At 35.9% G+C, this 17682-nt stretch overlaps 1 protein-coding gene across 5 annotated transcripts in view; it reads right to left on the bottom strand.

The window, feature by feature from the left end:
- SYT14 (synaptotagmin 14) overlaps nucleotides 1-17682 on the bottom strand; it is a 73715-nt gene that overhangs the window by 50049 nt on the left and 5984 nt on the right. For 2 of the 5 annotated variants that reach the window (XM_079968638.1, XM_079968640.1), the window contains exons 3-4: nucleotides 3657-3821; nucleotides 554-772 (exon numbers count right to left, since the gene is read on the bottom strand). In XM_079968638.1, coding sequence (XP_079824764.1) covers nucleotides 554-772; nucleotides 3657-3821 — 384 coding nt within the window. Of the gene's footprint in view, nucleotides 1-553; nucleotides 773-1942; nucleotides 2767-3656; nucleotides 3822-9122; nucleotides 9264-11049; nucleotides 11133-17682 lie in introns of all 5 variants that reach the window. The other 3 variants (XM_079968636.1, XM_079968637.1, XM_079968639.1) reach the window with 3 other exon arrangements.

The raw sequence follows: 17682 nt of genomic DNA, 5'->3' as shown, positions 1-17682 counted from the left end.
TTAGCTCACAACAACAGTGAGTTCTTAACAATCTCATTTATGAACAGAGTCAGTACAAACCAGGGTGACCAGATGAAAAAGAGGAGCGCACCTTTAAGACCTGCACAGAGGAGGTAAATTTGGGATGGTGTTGCTTGTATGACAAGTAACACATGCTGAAAACTCTTTTACATAGCTATTAAAGGCACAGAGCCCTGTCCTTTTCATCTAGTCACCCTAAAACCACCATATACCAAAGGCAATTTATTATCAGGAAATGTTTACAAACTTTTCCATACATAACAATAAATTGTAAACTGCTATGCTTTTCGTTAAACGTTTCCCATATGAATATAGGGGAAATGCTTGGAAAGCACTAAGCACTCAGAAGGTAAAAGATCAATAAAAGAAATCCAGTCTTTCCCCCTAAATCCCTAACTATTTCAGTCAGGGTTTTAGATTTTACTGGCACCTTTACAGATAATATCTTGCAACTGCTGTATCTTTATCCTATGGTGTTTTTTGATGAATGTGAAATAAGATGAAGTAAAAACTATTGTAAATAATGTCATACCTTCATCTATTGAGGCTTCACTACTGTACCCATCATACTCTGCAGACAGAGGGCTATATTTTTGTCTGGTTTCCCAAATATAGTTTTTCTGTTGTCTGTTATCGCCTGCTGGTGGCCTTGAACTTTGTGTTCTGGATAAGGCTTCGTGATATTTACCCAGTGCCTCATCTTCACTTTCAGATGATGAACCATGCTGATCTTTATTTATGTATGAGTTGTCTATTTTGGAAAAAAAGGAGGGGGGAATGATAACAGATGGCACCATAAAGGAGAGTGCTAAAATTATAATGGGTAAACATTTAACTGTTAATACATTTTTTTTCCTACACAGAAGGTAATATAGTTCACATTTTAACCCAGTTTAGGCAAGAGCTCAAACTTCACAATAAATGTATTATCCCTAACATAATTATTTTTTGTTTCTGTTATTCCTGGAAATATTTATTTTAGCCTGAAATAAGCAGGCTTTTAAAGGGATGAACCAAGGTTGTTTCCTAAATACCTGCCTTTTACTGCAGCCCATGGGGAAGATTCCCCCCCCCCCAAGCATTTCATTTTGTTTTGTCTTCCCTCTTTGCCCTATCACCCTTAGTGGATTCAGAAAGCTCTTCTGTAACTTGATATAGGGGGTTTATCCTTCTTGTTAGATAGATACATTTATGTCAGCATTTGTTTTCGTGTATAACTGCAAAGTTTGGGATACCTTCATGGTTTCGCTAGCAGTAGCTTTAGATGTTTGTTTTCCTTCAATTATTAGAGATGTGAAATAGCCTATTTTATCATTTATGTATTGACTGATTTTAGAGAAAATATATTTTCAATTATATTTATTTATTTTAGATATATATATATTTTAGACTTGTTGCATTACCACTTCATGATTTGTATGTTAGTTTTCTCTCTTTTAGTATTACTCCTCATGAAAAGCTATATGTAGCTTATAATATGTTAGGTTCCCAGATATTATTTCTTATAATAAAACAACATCTGCACACTATGTCCTGAAGCACCAAGTAAACAAACGCATATAAATATAGAATTCAAGAATCATGTACAAAATATTCTTGTTATCCAGTGCAATCCATTGAAAGATGTAGCAAAATTTAAGGGAACAGAAAGATTTTTTTTTTAAAAGTTGATTAATCACTATTCAAAAGTTAGTAGCATTAATCAGGAAATAAAATATGTAACCAGTTTTCAAGGAGTATGAATAAAATTAGATAAAGCAAATTTCAGAGAAAATAATATACATATCACAAAGAGTTTCTACTAAGGAGACTGTTTTAAAGATCATTATGAATGAAATCTAAAAAACAGTTGGGAAAAGAAGTATGTAGTAAAAGATCCAGGAAAGGCCACATGGATAAAGTATGATATAAGACACCTCACCTTTTTCTGGTGTCTTCTTACTACTCACTTCTTTTGAAAAACATTCTGATTGCTTAGCCTTTTCCTTTTTACTTTCTTTTGAAAGAATAGATGGTGCATTTTCTTCCTGCTTTGTTACAGACTGTCTGTGGCCATCCGAAAATGGTTCGCATTTCTTTTCTTTTACTTCATGAACCCCATGAGATTTTTTAGACTTTAACTTCTGCAGTTTTGGAGTTTGCTCTTCATTTTTTTCTGAATTCCTGGAATCAAAACTGTGCACTTCTTTGGTGTTTTTGAAGTCAAGTCCTGGTAATCTTTGTTTTGCTTTTTTATGCAACGGGCCCTCATTTTGTTCTACTACAGCATGCAATTCTTGATTTAGTTCTTTATTAAGGGACTCATCTGTTCTATATGTATTGCAGTTCTGCCTAGTATTTTTTGGAAAGGTAATATTTTTCAAGTCTTCTTTCTCTTTATTTTCCTCTTTATCTACTATAGATTTATCTTCTTGAGCAGAAGCAGTATCATCTGTCCGGAGGCTGTTGATCATACTTGTTACCTGTTCTGTAACTGAGTCAGCTACTGTATAGCTGACATCTCCAACAGCACTGGTTAGATCATCTACTGCATTACTGAGTGTGTCAACCAGAGAAGACATAGAAGGAAGGCTCAGATTTTGTTGAAAATTTTTGAAAAATGCCATGTTTTGATTGTTAGTACATTATTGCTTTGAAAATATGTTATTCTTCAAATGCATTGCTACTGTATTTTTTTCAAGTATCCTAAACCCTATCCTTTAAATTGTGGACTCCGCAGATTAGTCATTCTCTGAATTCTGTTACCTTAAAAGCAATAAATAGGAGCAAGTGTTTTCTACTACATGAAGCCAAAATCAACCGATAAAAATCTATTCTGTTTTTTATGTTGTGTTGTATGTTGTATTGTATAACATAACCAGACATTTTAAATATTATATGTAAATTGTTGAATTTACTCTACACCTGCAAAGAAAAAGTTTAAACGTATTTAAATAATATATTATAAAGACAGATATACTACATTGTTTCAAAACACTAGCATATACCCCACATTGTATCGGTTATTAAGAAACCATAAAACATAATTCTTAACATTGGACTACATTCTTAACATTGTATTCACCCAGACCACAATAATTCTGTACCCATGGCCAACAGTCTGTACAAATTCTGTACAAATATAAGCATACAACCCCAGTAAAATCAACAATTTTATGCAGTCTAAGTTCTATGTTGAACTGCGGTCATGGAATATAATTCAGTTCAAATATGATTATTGTGTGTTTTCCCTCTAACTTTTAATGATTGATACACTGCAAATAAAAGAGGTTCGTCCTACCACTTTTGAGATTCAGAAATATCTAAGATTTTGTCCCTCATAATTGAGAAAATATGGTTTCCTGGTATATAAAGCTGTGATCTAATTATTCTTATTAAGCATATTTGGGAAATATAAAACCATTTGTTTCTTTCCACTATCTAAAATGTCAACCCCTTACACAACATTCAACAGACCCCAAAGCTATTAAATTCTGACTAAGCACTACAGATGGATTAGTAAAAGTATTTTGGACTATATAAGATATTTATTTTATTCAAGTCAAACTTTTATGCCTACATAACATTATTCATATGATATTACACCAGGGGTTTGCTGTCTTTCAAAGCCATAGACCATAGAATTTGATACTTACAAAGTTTGTCCTGTGAATTTTTTCTGGCATTGTATCGTGAATTGAGGTCTGGGAAACCTCCAACATTCTCAAAACACATCTTCTTGTTAATATATAGAAAAAGAATCAACAACAGGATAATAAACAGTCCAACTGCTGACAGAAATCCAACTGCCTCAGGAGATACTAGAAAAAACACAAACAATGACCAGAATGGAAAGCCAACACATTTCATTAAACTAGATTGTTAGTAAATCACACCCAGACCCAAACTTCCATGCAAGTACATAATAGGGAGAAGATGAAACATGAGGCCTAGTTTCATATTCCCCTTCATTCAAGTGGTTGCATGGGCACACTGCCTTTTCAGTGGTGGTAACAAGTCTGTAGAACTCCATACTCAGGGAAGTTGCTTTGCTTTTTTTTTGTTAGTTTTTAGGCATCAGGCCAAGATGGTTTTATTTTAGGCTCAACAGAGTTCATAGAATAGAATTCAACTGCTGGCGCTTTGAATGTTTTATTTAACTCGTTTACCTTGTTTCATTTATTTGCCATTTAAGTTATATGCTAACATTTATTATATTATCATATTGTTTATATATTTTCCTTGTAGAGTTAAAAGAATAAAATAAAAACCCTTAATAAATAAATATTAATTGCCATCATTTTCATTATAATATAATTTTTCAGCCTACTTTCAATCAAGTCATCAATCACAGATCTACTGTCAAGACCAATGTGTGTATATGGTCTTTCAGCAGAGGCTTGACAACCATATGTCAGGAGTGCTCTGATGGTGTTTCCTGCTTGGCAGGGGGTTGGACTCGATGGCCCTTGTGGTCTCTTCCAACTCTATGATTCTATGATTCTATGTCCCTGTCCTGCCAACTGTGAATTCTACATGGCTTTGCTGAATATGACAGCAATTTTATGTCTACTTTTATGAATTGTGTTTACTTTTGTATTTCATAAAAACAATGTGGCCCATTAATGAACATAATGTTTAAATCAAAGTTTAAAATCACATCCTTTTGGATTATAACCAGGATTTTTTCCCCCCTGCAAATAAACAGTTACCACACATGGAGATCTATGTGGAACCTGTCATTGTGAATGAATTCAACACATGCTTTCTCATGTCCACTACAGATATATAGTAAAATCTTTGACTTGGTCAGGTAACAAATTGACAGCCATGTTTAATGTGTTGATTGGATCCCACACCTGTCAGTAATCTGGACCTGGTTTTGAAGCCACTGCTTTCTCACTCTAGCTTCCTGTTCTCTTTGCTTGCCTCCAGATTGACTAGTGGCCATCCAACACCCTCTGAAGATCTAACATTTAGACTTCCAAGGGTCTAGAAACACAATTCTAATTTTATTGTATGAAGTTTCATTAAGGATTAGTGCTTGTAGTACAGAGCAACCACTGTAGAGGGATTTGCATGCATTTTTGTATGTCTGCAAGTCTGTGACTGCAAGAGACTGTGAATCTGGGGTGGCCACACCAACTTGAGTACTTCCACATTCACTTTAGCTATGCCTGCCACTGGCATGCAGCCCTGTTTTCATCTCTAAATTGTTAACAATGCCTTGCTTTAAGTGCTGCATCAAATTTATGAAAAATACTTGCTGTTTCAATAGACTTTTTATCAAGTTGTGGCCAATGCCTTCAAGCATGCAGTGTTTCATTTGCCCCCATTTACTTTGACGGACTATAATGCACAGAAATAATCAATTAAAACAACAACATCATCATGTGAACAGCACTGAAAGATCACAGAACAATTGAACAATTGAATTCAAACCCTTTTATTGCAAAAGGGTACATATTTCATAATCTTTGGAGTCTGTTAGAACCCAAATGCATAAAATAGTTATTAGGGTTTTTAAAAAGTCAAAGTCAAAATGTAAGCAATTAACTACATATTCTTGTATTTGTGACTAGCCCCATTTTATTGCAGAAGTTACTCCTGCCTGTATAGTTCTTCTGCAAGGGCACTGTCCCAATAGGACAGTTTTTTCAGCCACAGAGCATAGCTGGTTTGCTTATTAGCTTAATGTTAAATTTAGTGTTTAATATGATAATATCAATTATAGATCTAAGGTCATTTTCTGAGGTTAAGAGAATACAGCAATTAATACCTTACGAAAGAATGATACCTTAGCTTCAGCTAGACTAATTAATTATTCATCTACCTTAACACCAAATGCAAGTATTTGGAATTATCTATCTTGTATCAATTTGCATACATGAACCCATCTTTAGGACTATAAGCAACCTGATTTTATCACATGTGAAAGACATGACTATTCTGATAGTTTTCTTAAACCTGTAACCAGTATTTCTATAACCCCATGAGAGATTATGTACAGTACAGTATACTATGCTGTTTGCATTCCACTGTTTAACATTAAGCATTTAATTCTCTTAAATTAATTATTAAGCACAGTTATTTTATGGACAGATAGTAATAGTAACTCTCATAAAATTAAATATAAGGAATGTAACACAATTATGCAGAGGATGCACTCCATTAAAAATATTGCTAAAGTTATATCCTAATTAATGACCCACAATAATATTAATTGCTTCTTGAAAAGTATTACAACTTTCAAAATACAACAGATTTTATAAAGACTATCCTAGAACTGTTTTTATGAGGCTGAACAGTTTTATTCAACATAGCAGATGCACAATGACAAAAAGAATGTAAGTTCTATCTAATGAACTAAAGTAATTCAAGGAACATTATTATATTTCAATACCAGGTGAAAGAAATTCACTGAAATTAATATCATAATGTACTGTAAATACTAGCAATGAATTCAAAGGTTATAAATTACGCTAACAAAATTAGTATTTGGCAGCTTACCATAAATTAAATGTCATTATATTAGGACTTTTGTTTTCTATGTCACAAAAATCAACATATGTCGTATATTTAAATTTGTTTTTATCTCTTTCCAAAAGTAATTTCAAACATACTGGAAAAGTATTTTTGAAGAGTAGCAGTATCACAAGCATTAAACCAAAACAAATAACTTTAATTTTAAGGAAGGGTAATTGCTTTAAAAAAGCATTTATAAACTTCTTTTTTTACTTACATAAAGTGTTGACTGTTCAATTGCTCCAATAGTGTATGAAACTATATATTTATCTTACTGCATGTCAAGACAGTTTAATTATTAATGTGGTCAATGGAATAGTATCTGCCTTGTGTACAAGCCAAACTGGTACTTGATCTGAAACCCCATGATGGTCATTGAACATACTCTTATTTTTAAAAACACAATTCAATGGGTTGTATTCAAAGTAGCACTAAGGGGAGTGTTCCATTAGAGCAAGGATTTCTCCTTGCACAAGGGAATGTTCACCCTCTCTCTTCTCACCTGCGTGTTCCCTAAATCTGTTTTGGGGGTTACCCCAGAACTCGAGAGCAGATTTGGGAATGGCATGGGATGTAAGGAGGAGTTAAGTCTCTTTGCACAAATGGAACTCATTCTGCTTGTGGAATTATTTAGTTGAATACTGCTTAGTATTAAACGTTATGCTGTTTTTTAGTGTTAAGGTATCAAATACAGTATTGGTATTTAATTTGTATAATAATTAATTCACTATAACTACTGTAAATACATTTCTTTCACAATAGTATAGAATTTAAAAAGTTTAAAATAGGCATATAACAAAGGAGTACTAAAAAGTTCTTATCTTAGCTGCTTCTAAAGATCCTCATTAAACAAAGGGTATTTAACCAACCTTTGCTCCATTTACCCACTGGATACATGCCGCAACAAAAAAACAAAGTCACTATTGGCAATACAGTGGTACCTCTGGTTAAGTACTTAATTCGTTCCAGAGGTCTGTTCTTAACCTGAAACTGTTCTTAACCTGAAGCACCAGTTTAGCTAATGGGGTCTCCTGCTGCCGCCGGGCCACCGGAGCACGATTTCTGTTCTTATCCTGAAGCACTATTTCTGGCTTAGCGAAGTGTGTAACCTGAAGCATATGTAACCTGAAACGTATGTAACTCGAGGTACCACTGTATGTGTACCTCTTTATTTGCTTTCTTGGCTTAATAGGCTAGTGGCCATTTAAGACAGAGACAGAATCATTATCTGCCATAAGGTTATCCCAGAGACCAGCCCCAGTGTTAAAGGGGTAGCACTGATATCACTGAAACTATGGCACAAGAAAGCAGTCCGTTTCAATGGAAGAGGCATATTCCTAGAAGCTAAGGTTACTTGCTCATAGCAAGCAGACAAACAGAAGTCCACAGCAGAGATGTGCAAGTGGGCCACTGCCTTAACTGATTCAGAAATAAACCAAGGCTCAGAAAATATTTCTCCTTCTAGTCAGCCCTCTTTGGTCCCCAAAGAACCCTCCCCATCAACTCCCCACTTCAGCTCCTTTCTCTTCTTTTTATGAAGTCCTTAACCGACCAGGCAGTGGTGACAGCAGGTGAAGGCACATAAGCCAGCTATCCTAGTATGCTGGCTTACTGACACACTGTATATCAGCCCACACCTCAACGTGTGAGAGATGAGTATGGGGCTACTACAATTTCTGCAGCCTTCTGAGCTCATGGGTAATCTGGGCTTCTACGTTTAAAACACATGTTTAAAAACACATGTTTAAAAACATGGCAGGGAGATCTTCTTTATGACAACCATAGTTTAGTAGTTCACATTAGCAGTGACATCCACTGTCCCATATAATAATTAAAAACTTCAGATTATTGTCAATTAATACTGCTCACTTTAAAAAGACTATTCCCAAATTCTTACAAGTATTAGTTCTGAGACAACAGGTAAAAACTCCAAACATTACACTGCAATTGTATTTTCAGTGTACACACAGCCAAAAGTATTTTTCACCTCTGTGCTCACTCAGGCTCAGGGAACCAGATGCGAAAATCTATTAAATATAATTTGCAATGAAAAATAGGCTTTATCTGGTTAACTCATCCTCAGAACAGCCATCCCAGAATCAACAGAAATAAGCTTGTCTTTACTAACTTAAGTTCACTGATCTAAATGGTTTCTATGATGGCCAAAAACAACCCATATAGAGTACAGTGGTACCTCGGGTTAAGTACTTAATTCGTTCCGGAGGTCCGTTCTTAACCTGAAACTGTTCTTAACCTGATTCACCACTTTAGCTAATGGGGCCTCCCGCTGCTGCCACCACGCAATTTCTGTTCTCATCCTGAAGCAAAGTTCTTAACCCAAGGTAATATTTCTGGGTTAGCGGAGTCTGTAACCTGAAGCGTATGTAGCCTGAAGCGTATGTAACCCGAGGTACCACTGTATTATTTTGCACAGTATTCATTAGACCATGGTTTTCATGGGAATTTTTTTAACGTATTTCATAAATTAGCCATTAGATGGCACTATAGGTCAACTAGATTACAAAGTGCAAAACCTACACTTTGAATGTTCTGTTCCCACTAAATAAGTACCACAGATAGTAACTTTGATTGCTTACTCAAATATTGGGTAGAATCCAGATACAGCTCAACATATTTAAATCCTATTAATTTCAAAGGGAGGGAACTGAGCAAGTGCTTAACTCCAACTGAAATGAACAGGCCTTCAAAGTGCTTCATTTAAGATGGATCATACTTTCCTGTTTTATGAAGATAAACATAATTTTAGATTTATAAAAAGTAATGAGCATTGACCCATGCAACAAGCTCATCTAATGGCTCATCATTTCTAAATTTAGGATTTGTCCTTTTTTGTTATTATTATCCTTATTTATGATCAATGGATTACAATAAATAGTAAATTATCTCTCTAGAAATCAGCAAGCCGATGCAATTACATGAATTTATTGTATTTATTTTAGTGAGATGCAAATGCACATAATTGCATCACATAAATTAAGTAAAATAACTTTAATGACAGATTGATTACGTCCAACCTAAATCTCTAGCTAAACAAATAAACTGTGACCACAAGACAATGAAAATATTTAAAGAAACATTTAATTGCTACTGCTTAACCACAGAACCCTGGGGAATGGAATACCTGCATTGAGCAGGATCAGTCATGCTCTACATTATTCAACATCTCTAAGGTATTCGTCTGATGCATTCTAGATTACATTCAGCCTCATTCATAACTCAGGACCAATTTATATGTAACCAACCACTGAAATGTGAGAGAGGTTCTGCATAGATGACTCATGCCACACCAGTAGTGTCTATTTCTAGGAACCACATGGGACAGTTTGATTATATGATTACACCTACATCAACACCACAATACTAGTGCTAGAGTGAGAAGTAACCACATTATCCACTGATTTCAGAAGACTCCTGTAAACAAATGTTACTTGTATTCAATGTGACCCAATGAAGCAATTCCCTTACCACATTAGCAGGACAAATTACAGGTTTTATGAAAATAGCCGCAAAATGGAAGCAAACAAGCCACATCACAAATTATGACAGGCTTAAAGAAATCCTCCAAGTTGAAATGCTGTTACAGTGGTACCTTGGTTGTCAAACGGCTTAGTTGTCAAACATATCAGCTCCAAAGTACCGCAAACCCGGAAGTGAGTATTCCAGTTTGCAAACGTTTTTTGGAAGCTGAACGTCCAACGCAGCTCCCGTAGCTTCCAGTTGGGTGCAGGAAGCTCCTGCAGCCAATCGGAAGCCGCACCTTGGTTTTCAAACCGTTTCGGGAGTCAAATGGACTCCCAGAACGGATTAAGTTCAACAACCAAGGTACTACTGTACTAAAGTGTCTCTGACATATTCCTTAACCTTCAAGAAAGGAGCAAGCTTTTTCCCCACTGTTGAACTTCTTATATATTGAGCTCCGTGAAGTTCAATGCTTTCAAAAACATTACCCTCAAATTTTGCTGAAGCACTAAATATTGTAATTATTCATTATATTTCCAAAAACATAATTTTTATATTATAGTTATACACACATTGGTCCTCTTTGCACATAAGACACAGATCATTCCAAATCTGACCCTGCTCTAGTACAAACAAAAGCAATAAACCGTTATCGCTGGCTTAGCATTACATCCAACCCAAAGACGGCGGTTTGTTTTTCTTGAACAAGTCATGTTCAGAAAGCCAAAAATGAATTTTGGTTTTAGATTGTAATTCATGTGAAGCAAATCAAACCACAGTTGCTAGCTCAGACATAACTCTAATCCAGGGACTGTGGTTTGTTGCTCCTATTTGTGCTAGGGAAACAGCAGGTTTACTGCAATATTCCGATACAGTCAATATCTAACTTACTTTACGCTATATAATTTTGGTTTCACAGAAAAGATTTTATCCATAGTTTAAAACTAAGAACTCCTAGTCATCTTTACTCTTTTAATATATCTGAACCACAAATTCAATGGGAAATGTTGATTACTTTGCTTTTTTTCTTTTGAGACATGTTACCTATGTCAAAGCTGCTTGTCTCGTTCTCTACCATCCTTCGCACTTTCATGTGCTCTAACTACACCCAGCAGATGGTCTATAAACTAGATGAAAAGGGGGAGGGGAAGAAATTGAATTACTTTTTTGCTTCAAAGTCCGTAAGTTTAACAAAGATTTAGACAAAAATTAGCCCTTTTTGTAATATAAAATTTGAGTCCATCAAGCAATTAAGACTTTCACAAAACCTTAATATACATTTTGAAATATGTATTATAAAGTATATGATATAGTGATGGGATAAAAACTAAAAATATAATTCAATGAAAATAAATTAGGCGTTCGTATTATTTTTTAAAATTAATAAGGTTACTGTTAAATAAACACAAAACAAGCGGAAGTCTGAATTTACAGCACAATCTTATGCATTTTTACCTCAAAGTAAGTTTTATTGTATTCAGTGAGGCTTACTTCGGCTAAGTGTGCACCGCAATCAAGACTGCCTTCACGCAGCACAATTCTCTACATGTCTACTCAGTTCTGAGTAAACCCACTGATTTCCTTGGTATTGGCTTACTGGTGAGAGTTACAGGATTGTGGTTATAATCATTTTCTCTAGTCCATATAAAATTCATTTGATGTACACAAACTATAAAGTAAGGCTTTTTAGGCTTGGAGAAGGGGGAGAGGAAGGGAACACTGAGAGGGCATAAGCGCCAATTTAAGGAATGGTCTATTTCAGGAAGGAACTGTGCCAGTGGTGCAGCTAGGTAATTTTAGACCCTGAACTTAGTGGTCTTACTGGGAGGAAGGGCATTATGCACTCATATATGTTACTTCAGTTATGATGTCATCGAGTTCGGTGGGACTTACTACCAGGTAAGTTGATCTAAGACCCAAGTGGACCCACAATAATTTGCCAGAGGTGGCATGTATATTTAGCTCTTCCACACGTACAAGGAGGAAACACATGGGGAGCAGTCACTGCATGAGCCTTACCAAATTTTCTCCCACTTCTGAATCACCACCTCAGAAGGAACAGCAGCTATTCCAGCCCTAACTAGCACATAGTCATGGCAATAACTAGTACACAAATCTGACCTCTTTTAACCCCTTAATTATAGGTGCCTCCAAGCCGTATTCCAGGTGCACTGACCTACTATCCCCAATTTTTTTAATTCTGTAACCTCAAACTTTCTATGGGCATGGCTAATCTGCTGAAGAGTTTAGATCAAGGACAGCTAGCCATTACGATTACACTGGACCTTACAGCTGCATCCCATCAGAAATGACTGAACATGAACTGTCTCTTCAAGATGAGCCAACTTGAATAAAATATACCTACAAAATTTATATCCACAAGATGAGATTGAATCACTAATGAAGAACAATTACGTGTTGTTCCAAAGAGATTTAAATGTGTTCCTCTATGTGCTGTTCTACACCCATGTGATTCAGTAGCAGACACTTAAGAGTGCCATAGGTAAACATAATGTATCTCTTACCCCTTTGCATCATAGTACTTTTTTCTCTGACCTGGAGAAATCCTGAATATGGCCTGCTGGGAAGACTGGTGGGGAATGTATGAAGGGTGAAATATGAGGGTCTGAAGGGCACAATATTAATGTCCTCAATTTCTTTTGCATTGACAAGTTCCGATCAAGGAATTTAGGGTCAAGCATCAAGAAAGTGGGTCGTCATCATCTTCAAAATTTGAATACTGAGTTTCAGATTGATGTGCTAATTGTGATTTTATTTGTCCTGTGGTGGTTTTGCCCCAATGGCCCCTAGTGGTCACAAAGCTCAGTTTCTGCCATTTCCTCCTATATGGGCCTCCAGTAATGCCGCTTTGTCACTAAATTGTTCATAACAGAATAGCATAGTTACTTACTGCTCTAAGCAACTGTGATCAGATCGTATCTGTCCTACATTCCTTACATTTAGTGCCTTTAGATTGGAAGGTAATTTAAAATTGTATTGCTAGTTTTCAAAGCCTTGGCAACTTAAAAATTAGCAGATTCTAATGGTATCCCATCCACGAGTTCTTTAAAAACACAAATGTGAAATTGCTGATCTTGAAATAAAATCAGTCTCCATACTTGAGAACTGGAAAGCGCCCAGTATAATAACTTTTTTTTAAAGGATGTGGAGGCGCCAAGAAATTACACACTTGTTAGCTTGAAGTATATTCTAAATACACTGAAAATATTCCTAAAGATAAAATTACCAAGTGCTGAGAAGAACAAGTTTTGCTGGAAAAATCTCATGTGCTTTCTGCAGAAATAAGTCTGCCTCACTATTCTGTTCAGAGTTCCTTGACAGTGACAACAAGCACATTTTATCCTTCTGCTTTCAAAAAGTGTTTAACTAATTCCTTCACCAAAGTAAACTTAGAAGCTAGTGGATAAGAGGTCAGAGCACAAATGGATGGTTTTCACAATGAGGGAGGCAAGGAACTGTATTGGAACAAGAACTTTTTAAATTATTCATTAATTATCTGGAGCTAGGCATAAGCAATAAGATGGTAGTTTGCTGATGACACCAAATTATTCAGAATTGTAAAAAAAACTCCAAAAAGAGCTCTCCTAACTGGCTGAACAGGCCATAAAAAGGCAAAATTATCTTACCCACTCAAATGTTTCAACAAGTGCCATCTAATGATAAAAACCTCACTGTAGTTTCTGGTTACTGCTAAAAACTTTTTTGCTTAGGTAAACCTACTAGACATATAATTTTATTACATCTAGTTGTTGTAAAACTACAGACTTTTACTTATATTTTGATACATCTTACTCTGCCTACTGTTTTTATTGGTGTTTTAATGAATTTTTGTATTGCTTTATGTAAAACTTAAAAACAAAAGAGGTTTTTGTTGTTTAAATGGGAGGGAAACTTGTTAAATAAATAACATAAAGTGTGTTTCAGTGTAAGTAACAGCAAAGTGATACATTTCATTGTAAAAAAATCCTATCTTTACAAGGCAATTGTGGAGTCTGAGCTGGCACTGACTGACCAACAAATAACTCGAGGTTGTGGTGGATAGCTCAATGAAAACAACTGACCAGGATGCTGCGGCTGTGAAAAAAGTAAATCCCATGATAGCTATTATTAGGGAAGGAATCAAAAATAAAACTTCCAGCAACACATAATTAAAATACAAATATATGGTGTGTCCAAGCTTTGAAGTACAGTACTATGTACAGTGGTACCTTGGTTCTCAAATGCCTTGGTTCCCAAATGCCGAAAACCCAGAAGTAAGTGTTCTGGTTTTCTAACGTTTTTCAGAAGCAAAACATCCGATGTGGCTGTTGGCTATTGTTTCCGGGGGGTCTGCACCAATCAGAAGCTGTGCCTTGGTTTTCAAACATTTTGGAAGTCAAACAGACTTCCGGAGCAGATTAAGTTTAGAGCTTTTGTTTTTGCTATTTATTTTGCGTTTTTGTTTTTGAGGCTTATTTGTTTAATTTGTTTTTGTGACTGTGTGGAACCGAATTCAGCTACTTATTGGTTGATTGTGTGACTGTGGAAATGGATAAAAGTACCCCATCCAAACAATGATTATCATCAGTGCAGGTAAGGAGAAAAAATAATTTTAATTTTTATCATCTACAATGCTGTCTTATTTATTTTATAGTACAGTACATTGATACTGTGTGCTGCTCTGGTTTGCCAGAAGTGGCTTAGTCATGCTGGCCACATGACCTGGAAGCTGTATGCCAGCTCCCATGGCCAATAAAGTGAAATGAGCACCACAACCCCGGAGTCATCCGCAACAGTACCTAATGGTCAGGGGTCCCTTTACCTTTACCTTACATTGATTATTGCTTTCATTTTATGGACCAATAGTCTCACTAGATAGTAAAATTCATGTTAAATTGCTGTTTCATGGGTTGTTTTTAAAAGTCTGGAACAGGTGAATCCGTTTTGCATTACTTGCTATGGGAAAGCGTGCCTTGGTTTTGGAACACTTTGGTTTTGGAATGGACTTCTGGAATGGATTAAGTTTGAGAACCAAGGTACCACTGTATTGTTCTGGGCATGCCATCTCAAAAAGTTATGTAGAACTAGGAGCAGGCGGGGAGAGATTAAAAAGGGGGTAACCAAAATGTTCAAGTGGGTAGAGCAATTCCCAGTTTATGCCATAAGGTTACAACCGTGTTTGGGGGTTTGTTTGTTTGTTTGTTTGTTTGTTTTAAGGGCATTTAAGCAGGGACATGACAGACATGAAAGGTTAGAAGTGTGACCCTATTTTCATTTGTTAAGATACTTTGGAGGATATGGCATTTTTGCTATTAATACATAACAAAATTAGTTCTGTATTTATGTATAGTTGTGTTTTTATTCTATGTTGGAAGCTGTCCAGAGTGGTTGGGGCAACTCAGTCAGATGGACAGGATAGAATTATTATTATTATTATTATTATTATTATTATTATTATTATTACTACTACTACTACTACTACTACTTCTACTTCTTTAAGAGTTGTCTAATAAAACAATATGTCATATGGAAATGAGTGGAGAAAGCTACACTATGCAACATTTTTAAGCTGGAAATCACCAGACAATATTTCAGTTGATTGTTACCAATGGAAATTCAATCTACCATAGCCAAGTACCTATCTAGTTTCATTGGGTTATATAATCTTGATATATTAAAGAGCTAGTGAATGGCTTTCAAAACACAAGCATTATGATAATAACAGACTAAAGGAAAAAAACATATCTAGTTTCATACCTTCTAAAAAACAAACTGGTGATGACAAAGTTATTTTGCTAATGCTTAAAATATTTATTTAACCATTTTACTTCCTATTCTCAATGCTCAAGGCAACTTACAACAATGATAAAAATATGTTTCCTCACATCCATTCAGTCTTAATTATTTAAACAGGGGCAGGAGTGTCTGGAATAGTTTCAAAACTCTCCCTATATCCTACAGGTTATTGGAATTTAGGCCTCTTTGCAGATTAGCTTTACCCCTTTCAAGTGTCAGAGATGGTGATAGACCAACAAAAGGAACAATGTTTCCAGTGCAGTGGAGCATTGGATTATCTCTACAAAACATTTTGCAAAACAGCCCCGATAAGCACACTTCTGTTGCTAAGAAAAACAGAAAACTAAAAGGCCTGAACATGAGATAGGCATAAGATGCCATCTGAATGCTTGTGGCCCACAAATAGTAAGGTAAAGGTAAAGGTACCTCTGCCCATACGGGCCAGTCTTGACAGACTCTAGGGTTGTGCGCTCATCTCACTCTAGAGGCCGGGAGCCAGCGCTATCCGCAGACACTTCCGGGTCACGTGGCCAGCGTGACAAAGCTGCTCTGGCGAACCGTCACCAGAGCAGCACACGGAAACGCCATTTACCTTCCCGCTATAAAGTGGTACCTATTTATCTACTTGCACTTAAGGGTGCTTTCGAACTGCTAGGTGGGCAGGAGCTGGGACCGAACGACGGGAGCTCACCCCGCCGCGGGGATTCGAACCACCGACCATGCGATCAGCAAGTCCTAGGCGCTGAGGTTTTACCCACAGCGCCACCCGCGTCCCTTACCCACAAATAGTATCATGGTGTAAATTAATTAGCAGCCAAGGTATATAAGGAATATATTTCCTTCCTAATAATTTTTTGTGATGATTCCATGTTTTGTGATGATTCCATGTTTGTCTGATACTACTCTGACATAGCACTTTGGTGCTGAGATAAACCTGTATTTATTCAGGCATTTAAGGGATGTTACTATGCTGCTCTTATTGATATGCCAGACTTATATTCAAATTGTTAGCTGTAAAATGCATTACACCAAAATCAATCATGTATTTTGAATAGGTTATATTTTCCAAGTACTTTAATTTAAACTTGAAAGGAGAATGGACTTACTGAATACATATGTACTTGGACTTTTTAAATGTAAACCACTTTGAGATCTACTGACAGTAAGCGGTCTATAAATGAATTATATAAGTAAAATAAATAACTTTCAGTACAATTAAGATTTGACACATATAGCCTATAGCCTGGATCCAAAGAACCATACAACTATGGCTATGCAGTAAAATAAACTTTTGACTTGTGTTTCTGGAACAGCAATTTTCCATGCTGCATTGCAAGCCTCTTTTGAAACTGAAAATTTCAAATGCAGATTGTTATACTGAATGGGAGTTTGCCATGCAAGAAGAAGAAAAGAATAAAATAATTTCCACTGGACAACTTTAGTGCTTTGGCATGCTTAAAAGAGCTTAATTAAGTTTCCATTTATTCATTGAGATTCCTGCATTGCAGGGGTTGGACTAGATGACCCTACAATTCGTAAATCAATTATTTTATTATTCTATCACATTTGTATTATGTCCTTCCTTAAAGAGAGGTGTGACAAACTGTCCATCTCTGGACCAGGTCTTGCCTTTCAATTCTTTTGAAATGGCCCACCAGTCATCTTTCACCCAATTTTTTTCCAGCAGCACTTCACGCTGAAGGAGATTTGAACCAAGGTCTTCCCAGGCCAAATCTAAGATTCTGTCCACTACACTACAGTGGCTATACAAATTGCTCTGTAGCAAGCATTTCTCACATGAAGACAGCAGGAGAATAGTTGGCCTGAAATAGGCTTTACTACATGCAAAAATATAGAAATGATTCTTAAGCACAACTAGAT

Source organism: Podarcis cretensis (assembly GCF_951804945.1).
Source record: "Podarcis cretensis genome assembly, chromosome: 3".
Taxonomy (NCBI): Eukaryota; Metazoa; Chordata; class Lepidosauria; order Squamata; family Lacertidae; genus Podarcis; species Podarcis cretensis.
This window is presented reverse-complemented; position numbering and strand designations above follow the sequence as displayed.